At 40.4% G+C, this 16,063-nt stretch overlaps 1 protein-coding gene across 6 annotated transcripts in view; it reads left to right on the forward strand.

Moving 5' to 3' along the window:
* Positions 1 to 16,063, forward strand: part of LOC132499744 (nesprin-1) — a 241,489-nt gene that overhangs the window by 56,877 nt on the left and 168,549 nt on the right. For 5 of the 6 annotated variants that reach the window (XM_060114303.1, XM_060114305.1, XM_060114307.1 and 2 more), the window contains 6 exons: positions 1,402 to 1,587; positions 2,278 to 2,400; positions 2,737 to 2,919; positions 3,992 to 4,135; positions 8,828 to 9,022; positions 10,113 to 10,253. In XM_060114303.1, coding sequence (XP_059970286.1) covers positions 1,402 to 1,587; positions 2,278 to 2,400; positions 2,737 to 2,919; positions 3,992 to 4,135; positions 8,828 to 9,022; positions 10,113 to 10,253 — 972 coding nt within the window. The remainder of the gene's footprint in view (positions 1 to 1,401; positions 1,588 to 2,277; positions 2,401 to 2,736; positions 2,920 to 3,991; positions 4,136 to 8,827; positions 9,023 to 10,112; positions 10,254 to 16,063) is intronic. The other variant, XM_060114306.1, reaches the window with a different exon arrangement.

The raw sequence follows: 16,063 nt of genomic DNA on the forward strand, positions 1-16,063 counted from the left end.
CGGGCTGAGTGCGTTGAGGGGCACAGGAGGACAGATGTCAGGTGTTGGTGGTGACCTCACACAGACGTTCAGGAGGAAACTCAGCCTGTCATACACCATTCTGGGGAGTTCTCCCGTGCCTGAAAACTGCCTGACTTTATCCAAAAACAATGCAGAGAGAGAAAATGCGTGGGTTCTAATATCAGGTGAAGAAGGTGGAAAATTGTAGGTATGTTATAATCTCAATTACCTAAAATTATACCCAAACTGAACAGCAGTTATTGCTTAAAGTTATCTCTGAGATATGGGATTATGGACTATTTTATCTTCTTTATTTTTCAATATTTTCTAAGCTTTATAATATATATTATAATATATATAATATATAATATGGTATATAATATATATAATATGTTATATAATATATATGTTATATAATATATATATATATAATATATGTATTTGACATTTATTGTGAGAAAAAAGATGTACTTTATTTTTTAAAATAAGAATCTATTGCCTAAGAGTAATGTCCCATCTCCCATTTCTCCTCTTTACACATCACACACCCCAGGAACCGCACATTTTGTGCTCACTCACTTATGTGCCTTTGCTTATTATGCTGTCCCCTCAGCATAAAATGTCTTTCCTTTTCCTCCCCGTCTGTCAGTACAAACATTCTTCTGACTCAGCTCAGATGTGACTCTTCCAGGAAGCCTTCTCTCAACCCTCCTGCAAGTAGTAGCACATCTCATTTCTGGCATCCTTAACCCTTTCTTCTTTCACTCTGCTCATAAAATGCATATTATATGCTTATTATTCTGTTTATGTTTTATTAGTCCCAAGAGATGATACTATCTTGAATAACAAGGGCTTTGTTTTATGCCAAGTTGTTTCTACCCCTTTGTCTCACTTAAAGCAAGTGTTTGTGATGCTCTTGTCTTATTTTCATTTCTTAGATCCATATATGATTAGGTCTTAGATATAGAATATGAGACCTGAAAAGCATCACTTTAGTTTGAATATGAGAAAAGGGGGGCCAGTGACCTGATGAAGATACCCAATGCGTCAGAGCATCACCACTGCTGGAAATACTCACGTCCTGACCCTCACCAGGGAGCCGCTTGGGGTGGCAGATGGAGCACTAGCCTTATGGTCCAGCACAGGTGGCCTCAACAAATTGTTTACAGCTCCTGAAATTTGATTTCTTTTTGAAAAGGGGGTAACAGGAAGTGGGGAGCAGGCACAGGGCTGTGAAGGTTAAACACAGTAAGACACACGACCTACACAATGTGCATGGAAAATGTGAATTACGTCTCCTTACTCCCTCCCCAGTCTGATGGTCTTTAAACCACACCGTATTGATTACCCATACCTCTCTGCCTACCTGTCAATGTCATGAACATTGATAATTCACTCTAGACCATGCTAGAAGAATCTGAAGAGATTTACAACAACCTGGAAGTGATGACTGAGAAATTACAGTACCTCGATAGCGTGTACCATACGGAAAAAATGTCTCGGCAAGTAGCCGACCTGGGACGGGAGACTGAGGGGCTGCGGCAGATGATCAGAATTCATTTGCAGAATCTCCATGATGCTGCCAAGGTAAAACATAAAACTTTTTTTTTAAAAAAAGTCATTTAAATGGAAAAGTCTATCATTAAAAAAACAATCGTGGTTGTATAGCAAACGTAGAGCGCTTACCTCTGATGAGCCTTCTTGACTGTGATGGTTATGGTTGTGTGTCTGACTCACAGTGATGCCAAACAACACCTAAACAGCGGAGTTTGGAGCAGAGAAAGATTTGGGCCATGCAAGGAGAAGGGTGGCTTATGCCCCGCAAAACCCTAAACCCTTTACAGGGTTTCAGCAAAGCAGTTTTAAAGGCCGGGAGAGGGAGAGGGGCTTCACAGCGTATGTGATCAGCTTGTGCACAGTTCTCTGGCTGGTTGAGGTAACAGGGAGATGTCACAGGGCTTAACAGTATCAGTCCTTAAGCTCCAGGAGGCCTGGGGCTGTGACCTCATGGTCATCAAGCAGTTAACATCTTCCGTCTGGTGGGGGCTTTTCAGCTCCATTAAACAGCTCAGGAAATGTGCATGAGATACTGTTACCTGGGTACTTCAGAGAGGACCTCAAGCAGAGGGTATTGGGGAGGGGGTCTGCCCCAGAGGCTCTATAGGGTCCTTGCCTGGCCCTATAGGGTCCTGCCTGGTTACATGATGCTATTCTCCACCTATGACTTTGGACTTCAAGTGCTTATATATCGACATTCACATGGCTCTTACTCTGCAGGATATGAAAAAATTTGAAACAGAGCTCAGAAACTTACAAGTTGCTTTGGAGCAAGCCCAGACAACACTGACTTCTCCAGAAGTGGGACGTCTTAGTCTCAAGGAGCAACTCTCTCACCGACAGGCAAGCAAAAATAATTCAGGGGAAATGGGTAGGAAGCTATAGTTTTGAAAAAGAAAGGATAGTTAGGAAAAGTAATTTCTAAACTCTGTTATAGTCTGAGCACTGTAGGCATGATTTAAAACAATTCCTGGGAAAATTTGTATAACTTGGGACAGAGCTGTAATTTAGTAAATGTCTCTTGCTTATGAAAGAAACCATTAAAACATAAAATATTTCAGACTATACATTTTAAATGGAAATGTATATTTTATGTATACATATATTTTATGTAAATAAATTATCAAATTTGTATAAGGTATAAAATTTAAAAGATGAAATATGAACTCGCACTTTCAGCATTTGCTCTCTGAGATGGAGTCACTCAAGCCAAAAGTCCACGCAGTGCAGATGAGCCAGAGCGCGCTCCGGATCCCCGAGGACGTTGTCACCAGCTTGCCGCTGTGCCACGCAGCTCTGCGCCTGCAGGAGGGGGCCAGTCGGCTCCAGCACACGGCCATCCAGCAGTGCAACATCGTGCAGGCAGGTGCAGCGGGGCCAGCCGGCGTCTGCAGGCGGTCCCCACGCCACCGGCAGAGCAGCAGCAGATGAGTCATGGGCTGCTTTTCTTAGCGTTTGCGTGGGCTCAGCCATCAAAACACATCCAGAGTGTTAACTCTGACAGCTTGTTGTGGTTATATAAAATAAGGACATGAGATGCTATCATTTGGATCATCCACAAAAGCCTGGGGAAAGCTCTATTAAAAATATCCTTTGGTGAAAACTATCTTTTAGCAATTATTTTTTTTATAAAGAACAACTTATGAAGGTTAATTTTTATATTCAGTCATAGATTTTTATCTCATTATTCATCTGAAAATCATCTAGAACTTTGTAATAAGACTTTACTGCTAGGGTATATAACAGATTTTTTTAAAATATTTCAGCTTATTTCAGCATTTTATTGCCTGAGAAGTACATCCAACTATAACTCTTAGTCTCTTCCCCTAATAAGAGAACAATTATTTACTCAGAAGAAATGACACTCTTTCTTATCTACTTTCAACTAATATTTCACCTACTTTATCCAAAAATTGTATACATGTCCTCTCATTAAACCACTAATTGTCTATTTCGTCAACTCTACTTGCATTAGCTTGTAATTTTTTAGACAGTAAATTCCTGAGGGTAGAAGTCATGCTTCATTCATTTTTATATCTCCTATTCCAGCACTTAGCTGAGTGCCTTACATATATATTTAGTATTTCTTTGATGGAAAAATGAAGTAATCATGCTTTTCATACTGCTTTCTACCATATTCTAGACCATGATATTGCTGTCTTTAGGACAATATGGAGGAGAAAGAAGATCTAGCCACTTAACTATTTTCAGTCCATCAATAATCTTGCCAAAATGTTTTAGAGAGAAGGCTCTGAAATATCTGAGCAGAGCTGAGGATTTGAATCATGTAGGAATTTTCCCCATCATTTCTTTGTTCCCTTGACACATGGGTAAATAGGAGTTAGCACCAGAGTTTGGCAGATAGCAGCACAGAAGCACTTACACAGTTATTGACATAGACAGATAATTGTCTTTTTTTTTCTTTCTTTCAAAGGAGGCTGTGGTGCAATATGAACAATATGAGCAAGAAATGCATCACCTCCAGGAGCTCATAGAAGGAGCTCACAGAGAGATTGAGGATAAGCCTGTGGCCACCAGCAACATCCAGGAGCTGCAAGCCCAGATTTCCCGGCACGAGGTATGACAAGCCAAGTTCAAGGGCAGGACACTGGCTTGGTGAGGATATGTGATTGGTTTCCAGTGGATGAAAGAGAAAGGTCTTCCCTGTCCAGGGCATAATGTGTTGAGTTCTTGGAGAGCCTCTTTGACTCTCTTTACATTTTGAGGGCTATTTTTACTGATACTTTCCAAGACCCAGTAGCATGAGTCTTCCCCTTGATTCCAAAACCTCTTGACCCAGCATTCATGACATATCTCCAGCACGACCCACTGACTGCCTCCTGCAGAATTCTCACAGTTCAAACACCAAAACACACTGTACTCCCTGTCTTTACAGACTGCAAGGAACAGCAGTGCTCTAAGCCTTGCTGCTTTGATGGTCCTCTTTTAAAAGAAGGGGTATTTCTTGTTAAAATGAAAATCATTTGCTCTTTCACATATAGGTCAATTCACCTCTTTTTACCAGAATCAGAGAACGACTCATGTTGTTTGTTTTGTGGGTTTCCAGATTAAGCCTGTTAGCATCTTCCCCATTTTCAAATGTACCTCCTTCTTGGTACCTTTGGAATCATTATGACCTTAGGACTTGGACACCTCTTGTGCAGACCTGGTCTCAGAGATCATACAAGGAGCTTGAGTGTTCCAGCTCCTTGACAGTTAGCAGTGAATTTCCTTTCCTGACCTGTCAAACTCTATATAGATCACATTTACTCTTTCCTTGGGGGCTGGCTCCCAGCATCATGAATTTTGGAAAGTGACTGGGGGGTGGGGTGGGGTGTGTCTTATTTCTCTGTGCCAAAGATAGACATTTAGTTTTTCCTTCCATCTGCTCTATTTTAACTTCATTGTCATAAGAAACAACAATTTTTCCAAACCAAATATCATAGTAAGATTCCCAAAATATTCAACTGTCGCTTTTTTTTTAAATTTTTAATTTTATATTGGAACATAGTTGATTAACAATGTCGTGTTAGTGTCAGGTATAAGGTTGGAAAATCTTACTTCCCCCCTTTCCAAATGCAGTTCTCTAGTTTCTTGTCACAGCCAGTGAGTGCATCCAACACTTAACATTTGTATATGATTTACAAGTAATGTAAATAAATATCCCACCTACATTTACTTCTACACCGTAGATAATCATCTGTGTTAACTATTCATTTCTCTTCTGCCACTAAAGCAGTTAAATGAAAAGTTGTTTCACAACTATTTGAAACACTGTTTTTATATCAGCATTAGACTGTATAATACAAATTTATTTTGAAACTAATTTTAATCCCATTTTGTAAGACCCAGAATTTTGTTGTAACAAATTTTCAGTCACAGCACAGAAAATATGTTTTAAAAAATCTATCTGGAATAACAATAATTATCATTGCTGCTGTGGCTTTTTTTTTTTAAACAATTCACAAGGTTTTTAGAGTATCTTTTACAACAACCCTATGAGGTAAGAATTTTTGTGTGTGTATCATCTCCATGTTACCGGTAAGAAAACAAAAACTGATTTTTTAGAATGACCTCCTGATCTTCCAGATCTAGTAACTGATAGAAACCAGATTCTAATCTACTACCTTTGGGAACTTCTCTGGCGGTTCAGTGGTTAAGACTCCGAGCTTCCACTGCAGGGGGCATGGGTTCGATCCCTGGACAGGGAAATAAGATCGCACATAAAAGAAAGGACTGATGGTCCAGGAGAATAAACGACTTGCCCAAGATCGTTACAGAGCCGGCTCTCAGCAGAGTCAGCCGTAGACTGTCCTCTGGCTGCTGTCCGGTGCTCCGTTCATTTTGTCACATTTTCTCCTCCCACTTCTAAACATTAGTGTAGATGTGTTAGTTTTGTCATGTGATTTAGATTCCATTTTCTTTTCTTTTCTTTTTTTTTTTTTTTTTTGCATTACACGGGCCTCTCCACTGCTGTGGCCTCTCCCGTTGTGGAGCACAGGCTCAGGACGCGCAGGCTTAGCAGCCGTGGCTCACGGGCCCAGCTGCTCCATGGCATGTGAGATCTTCCCGGACCGGGGCACGAACCCATGTCCCCTGCATTGGCAGGCGGACTCTCAATCAGTGCACCACCAGGGAAGCCCTCCATTTTCATATTTAAAATGAAGTAGTCCTGTGTGAGGCTCATTGTATGTGTAAAACAAACACAGGAAGGAAAGTGCTGCATGGGGAAGGCCAGATGCATAACATAGAATTTTGGAGGAATGATTTTTCCTGTATTTTCTGTCTGCTTTTAATAGAATTTAATCTTGAGGTGAGGCTACTTTCCATATGGATAACTTAAACTCATAAAGATAATGGGTCATTTGTTCATTTCTAAGGAATTCGCATTTTTTTCCTGTAATTTTTCAAATGTTGCATTTAATTCAAAAAAACCTTATCCTGTCGCTTTTAAATGATAGGAGAGAATACTCAGAGCTCTTCGCTTTCCACGTGATGCAGAAGGCCTGCTCCTGTACCTGAAATTCCCACCTGTACACTCATCCTTTGTAATCATTTTCGGAAATACTCAGTAAAAACTAAAAACACGTATGCTTCCTGAGACTGGGGAACACATTAACCCCCTTAGTGCTCCATTTTGATTTAGCAAATTTGACCACTAGCCACAAAGTTCATGGGATATAGGCAGGTTTATTCTTACAGAAGAAAGTTCTCGAGAGATGTTTCTCCAAGGGAATCATATGAACTAACCATAAAGTTCAGATTCTCATAAGCCTAGTACATCGAAAACTTTTGAAGCCTAGACCAGTATTGCATTTCTAACAAACAACTCAGATGAGTTGTTGTTGTTTTTTTTTTTTTTAATATTGCTACTAGTGTTTTATTTATTTAAAAATTTTTTTGGCTGTGCCGAGTGACATGTGGGATCTTAGTTCCCCGACCAGGGATTGAACCTGTGTCCCCTGCATTGGAAGCACGAAGTCTTAACCACTGGACCGCCAGGGAAGTCCCTTAGATGAGTTTTATATACAATAACTTGAGAACATCGATTTAGGAAATGGGCGTTTGCTGTCAGCGTGCTGAGCAGGGTACTGCAGTAGGGGCCATGACCATCCACGTAGGCACAAAGTATGGGAGGACTAAGACTAATTCCATTCACACAGAGTCTTCAAATCTACCAGATGGTGCAAGCCATGGTAAGGAGGCTTAGTGATTTGTCCTATGAAAACATAGAATTCAAGGAGTCTGGTGCGCTGGTAGATGACTTCCATGTGTACACGTTTACCAATTATTATAGAGTACTCATGTGTTAGGCACTAGACCATATGTGGTGAATAGCTATTTAATCACTATTATAAAAATCCTATTAGGTTTAACTAAGTATCTGTAAACCTGAAAGGTAAAGAAGTGATGATTTCTACTTTTTAAATCCTTGCTTTAAAAATTCCTGTACTTCTGTACTAGAAAGAAGACAGGATGCTGGCTGAGTTCTGCTGGACGGCTTTCCCTTCCACCCGCCCAGTCAGTTTTGGTTGGGAGGGGAGAAACAAAATGACAACAATAGCAAAATGGTATGTGTGTACATATACACATACACATGTACATATACATACATGAATCATTTTGCTCTTGTCCTTTTGTTTGTTTCTGAACTTCAGCTTCAAAGCTCTAGTTTGAGTGTGTATACACACACTATCATTTTAAAGACTCACAAAATGTGTTCTGTACAAACGCTAAATGACAGCTTTTCAGGTGAAGGAGCCAAATAAAAGGAATAGAAAAAAATGGTGGTTTTGTACTTTTAGGGTTAATGTTTTACATGAATGTAATAAAAAAGAATGAATGTTTAAATCTTCATTTTTTAACTTATGTATGCATCTTTTAAGCAAGAAAGTATAAATTTAACATTTTAGAGTTACCATTTTAGATTATTCTTTTAGGATTTTAATATTTTAATATATTAGATTTTTTAAGAGCTATGTGCTATTGAGAATATATTTTCAATTAGCTCTTTGTAAAAGTTTTAAAACTTCTATCTCTCAAAACAATTTTTTTTCAACAACAAAAAAATTTTAAAGCCATTAAAAGTGAACCAAACGTCAAGTTCAAAGCTCTAGTTTGAGGCATCAGAAACATTGGAGGCATGATGGCGTACATGAGGGAAAATTTCATGAATGTACAGAATTTTATTTGGGGTGTAATCTGCATAAAAAAATAAGGGTTTCCTAAGTGATATTCACCTTATCTGCAAAAAAGCAACTCCCCAGGTCACAGGAATTAGGAGCAGTTTACTTTGTGATGCGTCTGTCACAAATGACTGCTCTGTTTGACATTCCGGAGGGTAAGAGCTGAGCATTGCGTTTTTGGCAGTGTTAGTCATCACATGACCTAATTTGCCTGGCATGAACCATCTGGCAATTTCAGATTCCTTAGGCATTTTCAAGAAGTTGCCAGGGCTTAACTTCCCATAAATTCCGATCCGGCCCGGAGCGCATCTCGGGATTAGAATCCCCAGCCGCCTGGCGTTGTCTCTGCCGCCGCGCGCGCCGCAGCACCCCTTCCGGCCCCGCCGCGCTGTGGTCTGGCTCGGGGAGCGCGGCAAGCAGGCTCCGCTCTAGCACCGTCCACATCCTGCCTCCCCGCCGCTCCGTCTGGCGCAGCCCTGAGATTTCATTGGCCAGCCCCGGAGGAAGATGAACGCTACTAGTTCTGTTTCCTTCGGATGCTGCTGTGACACCCGGGGCGCGGGGGGGCGGGAATGTTTTCTCAGGAGCTGGCTCAGAAAATCAAGGGCTACCAGGAGCAAATCGCTTCTTTGAACTCCAAGTGCAAGATGCTGACCGTGAAAGCCAAGCACGCCACCATGCTGCTGACGGTGACCGATGTGGAGCGGCTGGCGGAGGGGATGGAGGACCTGGACGGGGAGCTCCTCCCCGCGACCTCGGCCCACCCCTCTGTGGTCATGGTAAGTAAGGGTCAAGGCCAGTTTGCTGGGTGCCAGCTCGCTCTCTTCTGTCTCCTGCCTAGTGGCTCTGGGCTCTTCTCCGTGGCTTGGTTTAGGGATCAGTGCTAGGTCTTGCAGATTAGAACTCAGGAACAGTCCCCTTGACTCTCTGACTACCTTTGGGCCAAGGCCAATCTTTGACGCTGTAAACAGTGACAGTTGAAATGAAGCTATTTGTTTGAGACTCCTGAATTACTTAACGTGCTGAAGGGTGGCCCTGCATTTGTTTATAATTTAGCAATAATACTCAGAAGCTCTGAACTTCAAAACAATTCCTTTGCACAGTTTTCTAGTTTTCTGGGGGATGGGAGAATCATGCTACATATATGTTTTGTGTGTTTTTCCAGCTGAAGCACTGGCTGACTAGGTATGTTTGTGTATTCTGTTGTGTAAATGTTTAATAAATTATGGAAGGAAAGCTATTATTAGACAAATAAGAAAATAGAAAATCCAAAGTTTACCTTTGGATTAAAATAAGTTCCATTAATTTCTCTCTGCAACATTATTTCCTCATAACTTTGCATCTAAACTGCGTTAATTAGTTTGATAACTCAGTGTTTTTCGGTGTTGCATATTTTCCACACATAATGTGCTGTGCTTTGGGTAGTGTATAGCCATACCTGGACTCTTTTGGCAATATATTACTCTGGGTGCATTTATCTTGCTAGAATATTTGGAATTTGAAATATCCACAAAAGACCAAGCTTTATTTCATAGACCCTTCTCTCATTTGTATGATTCATGATTTTAATTTATAAAGATACAATCAATCAAGAAAAGGAAAATAAATGAAAGAGATAATTCATCAGCAAGAACACTCTATAATGTGACGTGCATCCCTTATCCCTGTTTGTCTTACAAATGGTCCCTAGGAGCATATTCACGTGAGGACAAAATTTTCAAATAGTAACACAGAATTTGTATGTAAATTTGGGTCTCAGTGATTCTAACTTTTGTTGTATAGTTATCTCTGTTTTGGCCTGTGCGTGCCTGACCAGGTTATCATAGCTAACCAATTTTCATGTCCTTTGGGCAACATTTTATGTGACAGATGACTGCAGGTCGCTGTCACACTTTGCTGTCACCGGTCACTGAGGAGTCTGGGGAGGAGGGAACCAACAGTGAGATTTCCTCTCCACCTGCCTGTCGCTCTCCTTCACCTGTGGCTAATACAGATGCTTCCATTAACCAGGTACCGCCCACTTGGCATTCCTCCAGCTAAGATCTCTGAACGGATGCAGGGCTCCATTGTCTGTTCTTACGAGATTATGGGTATGAATCGTAGACTTTGAGAAACACACCGTTAGGTGTGATAGTTGCACAAACTGCGATTGTCATGTGAGGCCAATACTGGCTTAACCCACCATCTCCTCTCCCAGGCTACTGAAATGAGATGAGCAAAAATTAGGTCACAGAAATGATAGCTGGAGAAGGGCCTGTTTTAAGGCATTATGGCTTTGGTTTCTGACAGCTGTCTGTAATGGAGCACTGCATCCTAACAGAAAATGAAATGTTCATGTCACTGTTGTAAAATAACATGATTCTACTGCTGTTTTAACATTTTCACTGAGCATAGTTTTGACGCTTACCAGCTCAGATTTTGAAGATGGAAAATTTATGTTCACCGTATCAGACTTTTTCTTTATTTGCTAATTGCCAACAAATATAAAGGCTGTCAGTGTATATTTTGGAGTGCCTAAGTAGATTTGCATTTTTTTTTTTTTTTTTTTTTTTGTGGTATGCGGGCCTCTCACTGTTGTGGCCTCCCCCGTTGCGGAGCGCAGGCTCCGGACGCGCAGGCTCCGGACGCGCAGGCTCAGCGGCCATGGCTCACGGGCCCAGCCGCTCCGCGGCATATGGGATCCTCCCAGACCGGGGCACGAACCCGTATCCCCTGCATCGGCAGGCGGACTCTCAACCACTTGCGCCACCAGGGAGGCCCAGATTTGCATTTTTGAGTTTTCTTACTTATCTTTCAATAATCTTAAATTTTATTTTTTATAAAATGGGGACCATAGCTTGCTGTTATGAGGTGTCTTTTTTGTGTACACTATATTAAATATAGATTATATTTAATAGGCCAATAATTTGTAATTTGTTTAATTTGTTTAATATACTATTTCATTAGTTACCAGGATGAATTAAAATATTTTCCTCCAAAGTAAGAATTGAAGCACACTACACAAGACCTAAATGAAAAAGATTAAAGTAAAAAGTTCGTGAGAAACAAAACAAAACAAAACAAAAAAATTAAATATGTCAAAAATTTTCATGAAAAATATTGGATAGAAATCAAAAAGATGTCAAATATGTCAAAAATTTTCATGAAAAATATTGGATAGAGATCAAAAAGATGCTTTTACAATAACCAAAATTGTTTTAATACGTGTTGAATAATACTTTCGTTTTTTTCCTTTAGCCAAAAAACTAAAAACAATTTTAATTGCCTTATCATGAAATTACTAGTGTTCAAAGAAGTTAAAATTTATTATCAAGGGAGAAGCATTGAACATTGCAAGTGTTCTATAAGCTATATTACAAATCAATCATATTATTTTTATTTTAAAGCAAAAGCATTCAAAATAGGATTTCTGTGATAAAAAGAACCTACCTCCCCCTAAAAAGGGAAAATGAAATGATGAAACCTTTAGATAAGACAGTTCTCTTGGAGTGAATTCCCTGGTCAGGCAACTAAGATCCTGCAAGCTGTGTGGCACGGCCAAAAAAAAAAAAAAAAAAATCTCTTGGTAAAAATATGTGTAGCTTTAGGGAACATATCAATTCATGCATTCATCAGATACATTGTGAGCACCTGCTGGGCATAAAACCTTGTGCTGGGTCCCAGAGATGTAACAAAGGCGGAGACAGCAGTGGCCCTTGCCCTCAAGCACCTTGTAATCTAGAGAAAAAGTGGCCATACGATGAATAATAACAAAAGTGACGAGAGGAAATTAAAAAAAAAAAAGTCCACAGTGTCCTGGAGGATTTGGAAAACAGTTCTCCAAATTCTGATTTTAAAATATGAATCACTCATTCTTTGACGATGTGTTCTTCCCTGTGGTCACAGATGTTGTTAGAATCATAGAAACATAGCTAGAGTCAGCTTTTTATTGTGTAAGAAAAATATATCCTATACAATGTGCTTAATGTTCTTAACATTTTCAAATCGAACAATGAACACGGACCTTTGGACTAACACTTGGGAAGAGTATCCCTTTCCTAAAATTATAAGTCTCAGTGCTGCATCTGCTGCATCTTGTGAAGTGTCTTTCCATGCACATGTGAAAGTATTCTGTAAACGGTAAAATATGCAAACATTTTTATTATGATTAGTTTAACTGTCCAGCTCAATCAAATCCCAAAATTATGAGCAAAATTGTGCTTTGTCTTAATCCCGTTTTGACACTCTGCCCATATCAACATCAATTTAAATCATATTATTAACCTAACATACTTACATATGGAACTGCAAATGAGGGGGAAAAAAATCTTCATTTAGTTCATGTCAGGCAGCTGTACTTGCAGGAAGCTGTTGGAAAGCAAAAATATAATGGTTGGTGTTAGACAAATCGACCCCATCGTTCCAGCCACATGTCATGTTGTCCAGTGATGTAAGACAGAGGAAAATGAACAAATACTGCAACATGGCAGTGATGCCTGGATCTACACAATTTTCTCTTGAAACTGAGAACATTTAGAATTCCCATAAGTTCCAGTTTGCAGCCTCAAAACACTGTACAGAATGTGCACAGCTGTTCCAAGGAGCAGCCAAATATAACGGCTTTATAAAGTCGCAGCTGTTAAAAAAAGGCTGTGTGCTTGCCGCTTCTGTAAGTAGATCTCCGTTATATAACTAACTGATCCCCTGCAGTCAGTGTGTTCTCTCTCTGACAGTAGTTATTAGCTGAAATGTGATAACAGTTTAGTTTACTTGAGGGTAGAAATAACGAGGCAGCCGCAGAACTTGCTGCAGGCTTCTCGATCTTATTAAAAGCAAGCCAAGACTTGGGCTCCTCCTCGGAAGAGCTGAGGGCAGTAGAAGTTTGCAAAGAGCGGTAGTGTAATGGGTAGAGCCCCCGGTTCTGGGTTAAAAAGCTCAGAATGGGTCCCAGCTCTTCCTCTAAGCTGAATGTACCCAGAAAGTCCCTCATTTGTAATGGGAAGCAAAGCTACTTAATTCACAAAATGGTGAAAGTTAAATGTGAGGTTAATTTTGAAAGTACATTTTAGACTGGAAAATGCTAATCAAATTGTAGCAGTGGTTTTCCAAATTTAATTCCCTAGGAATCTGATAGATAATAACTCCCATAACATAGACACATAACCAACAAGAGACATATTTCTAAGGGTGATTTGTCACTATGCCAAATATTGCCCTTATTTAGTAGTTACTTATAGGACTGATTGATTTATTTTATTGATTCTATGTATTCCTCAAATAGATGCAAATTATTAATCTACAAAAGGTGATATATTTTCAAATGATTTTAGGAAACCAAGGGTTGTCTTTCCTGTCTAATAGACCTGAGACACACACACACACACACACAAGCCAGAAAACAGATGTTTTTGTGACAAATTTATTTTATTCTTTGGGGGAACCTTTATTTATTATAGAGTATTTAATTTAAATTTTTTACTTTAAAGGACGTTTTGCTTTTCCTCGTAAACAGTAATGGTACTACCTTCCATGTATACAAAACAATAGAGTTTACGAAAGTGCTTTTACGTATACCATTTTCTTTTCTTTTCTTTTCTTTTCTTTTTTTTTTTTGCGGGTACAGGGGCCTCTCACTGTTGTGGCCTCTCCCGTTGCGGAGCACAGGCTCCAGACGCGCAGGCTCAGCGGCCATGGCTCACGGGCCCAGCCGCTCCATGGCATGTGGGATCTTCCCGGACTGGGGCATGAGCCCGTGTCCCCTGCATCGGCAGGCGGATTCTCAATCAACCACTGCGCCATGAGGGAAGCCCTACATATACCATTTTTTATGACTGTATATACTTGCCTGTTATTTGCCAAATACTCCATGATATGCTTAGGATCAAAGACACTTCCCCAGATTTTAAGGAACTCATAGTCTGTGTGAGAGTGGGCAAATGATGACCGTGGAGTGGGACAAGTGCCATGAAAGTGGGGAGCACAGTGTTAAGGAAGGACGCAGAGTAAGTACCTAAACAAGGCTGGGGTTCAGCGGGTCAGGGATGTCCCCCTTTTGTTTTAAGGCCGGGGAAGGTAGGTACACTTGGAGTGCACTAGAGTGATGTGAAGTTTTTCAGGCAGAAGGAAGTACACGTAGGAAGTTTTTCAGGCAGCAGGAAGGAACATGGTCCATCAAGGCAACTGTAAATAATATCAGTATGATTGGGGAAACATAGATTTGGAGAAAGAGGTGGGAGGAGAAATGAAACTGAGAAGGTTACAGGAAACACACCCTGATGGACCTTGAATGCCACACAGAGGAATTTGAACTTTGTCCAGAAGCTAATCCTTAACCACTGGAGGAATTTAACTAGAAGCTCTGCCCAGAAGTGACTTTTAGAACAGGTCATTCTGGATCAGTGTGGACAGGAGAATGGAGATAGACAAATCCAGAGCCCAGGAAGCTAGTGAGGGACAGAGGTTGCACACTCTGATGTCTGATCCAGACTGGTGATGTAAATGAGAGAAACAGCACAGGGACTGTGGGCACCTGGACAGCACCTCCCCACATGAACGAGGCAGCCTCTCCTCCGTTAGGATTACTGTAGCTGTTTGGACACAGAGTCCTGTCTTACCTCCCTTCTGGTTTGCAAGAGAAGCCATGAATTGGGATTCTTATGAAAGCTCCCTCTCTGGATGAAGAGAAATTTTACACAATTTAAAACACTGTATAAACCAAGCTAAATGTATGCAGGCTAGAGGCAACCTGAAGGCTGCCAGTTTGCAACCTGAGAATTAGGAAGTTGTTGGTGTAACGTGAGATTGAACCAGTGTTTTGGCAAGGGTATAGACCTTCATCCTTTCATAAGCAGGGGTGGTAAGGGAAAGAAGAAATAGAGAATAAATCCCAAGTAAGGTGATTAGAAGTTCCATTCACTGAAAGATGGATAATACTTCCTCATTTTTCCTAAATCCATTTCTCATCCTAGATTTTTTTTTTTTTTTGAAGTATTGAGTTTGAAGAGACTGTGGGATAAACTTGTACAACAAGATATGTGAGTCTGGAGCTTAAAAATACAGCAATATTTAAGAATGAGGGCAAAAAACAAACTACAGAAGAGAAAGATTGAATGACTAGAGAGCTGGGAGGAGAACAGAGATGAAAAGGAAAGTGTTTCCAAAAAGGGATGGTCAGTGGTATTGAATGCTAGTGAGAGACCAAGCAAGAGAAGATCCGAAAAATAATCATTTTATATCATGGAAAACAGCCACTGCTGACTGCGGCCAGAGCATTTTCAGTGGAGTCGCTAGATTCGAAGCCCAATTGGCTACTTATAAGTGGACTGAGGGTGAGAAAGTGAACATATTAAGTGTAAACTACCATTTTCAGAAACTGGATTATGAAGGCAAAGGGAGAGGGAAGAAATGATGATTCCGAATGTATTTGTGTATGATGAGCCATCACATATTGATCTGTAGAGCTTTCCAATATGTGATATCCTGCAAGAAAAAAAAATCAGAAAAGAGTATGTGTAGGTGTTTCAGATGGAAAAAATTTGGCTTTATTTACATGCTGAGGAGAAAGACAGTGAAGAGGGAGTAGGTATTAATGGACCAAGACCCTTGCAAAAGCGAAGGTGGATGAGGGTGTGGGAGTAGGTAGGAGGGTCCTCTTTAATCAAGAGGACCAGGAGGAGAGAGATAGAGGTGAGTCTGAATATAGACAGCCTTGAAAATTTGAGCACTTGCAGGAGTATCTCCTCAAGGACTTTGATCGTGTGTGTGCGTACTGGAAAGAAAAGTTGCATAGAGTCATGGTTGGGGTTTTCCAAGTGGCTGAAGCAGAGGTTCAAGGGGCAAAG

The sequence above is a fragment of the Mesoplodon densirostris genome, chromosome 12 (assembly GCF_025265405.1).
Source record: "Mesoplodon densirostris isolate mMesDen1 chromosome 12, mMesDen1 primary haplotype, whole genome shotgun sequence".
In the NCBI taxonomy this organism is placed as follows: Eukaryota; Metazoa; Chordata; class Mammalia; order Artiodactyla; family Ziphiidae; genus Mesoplodon; species Mesoplodon densirostris.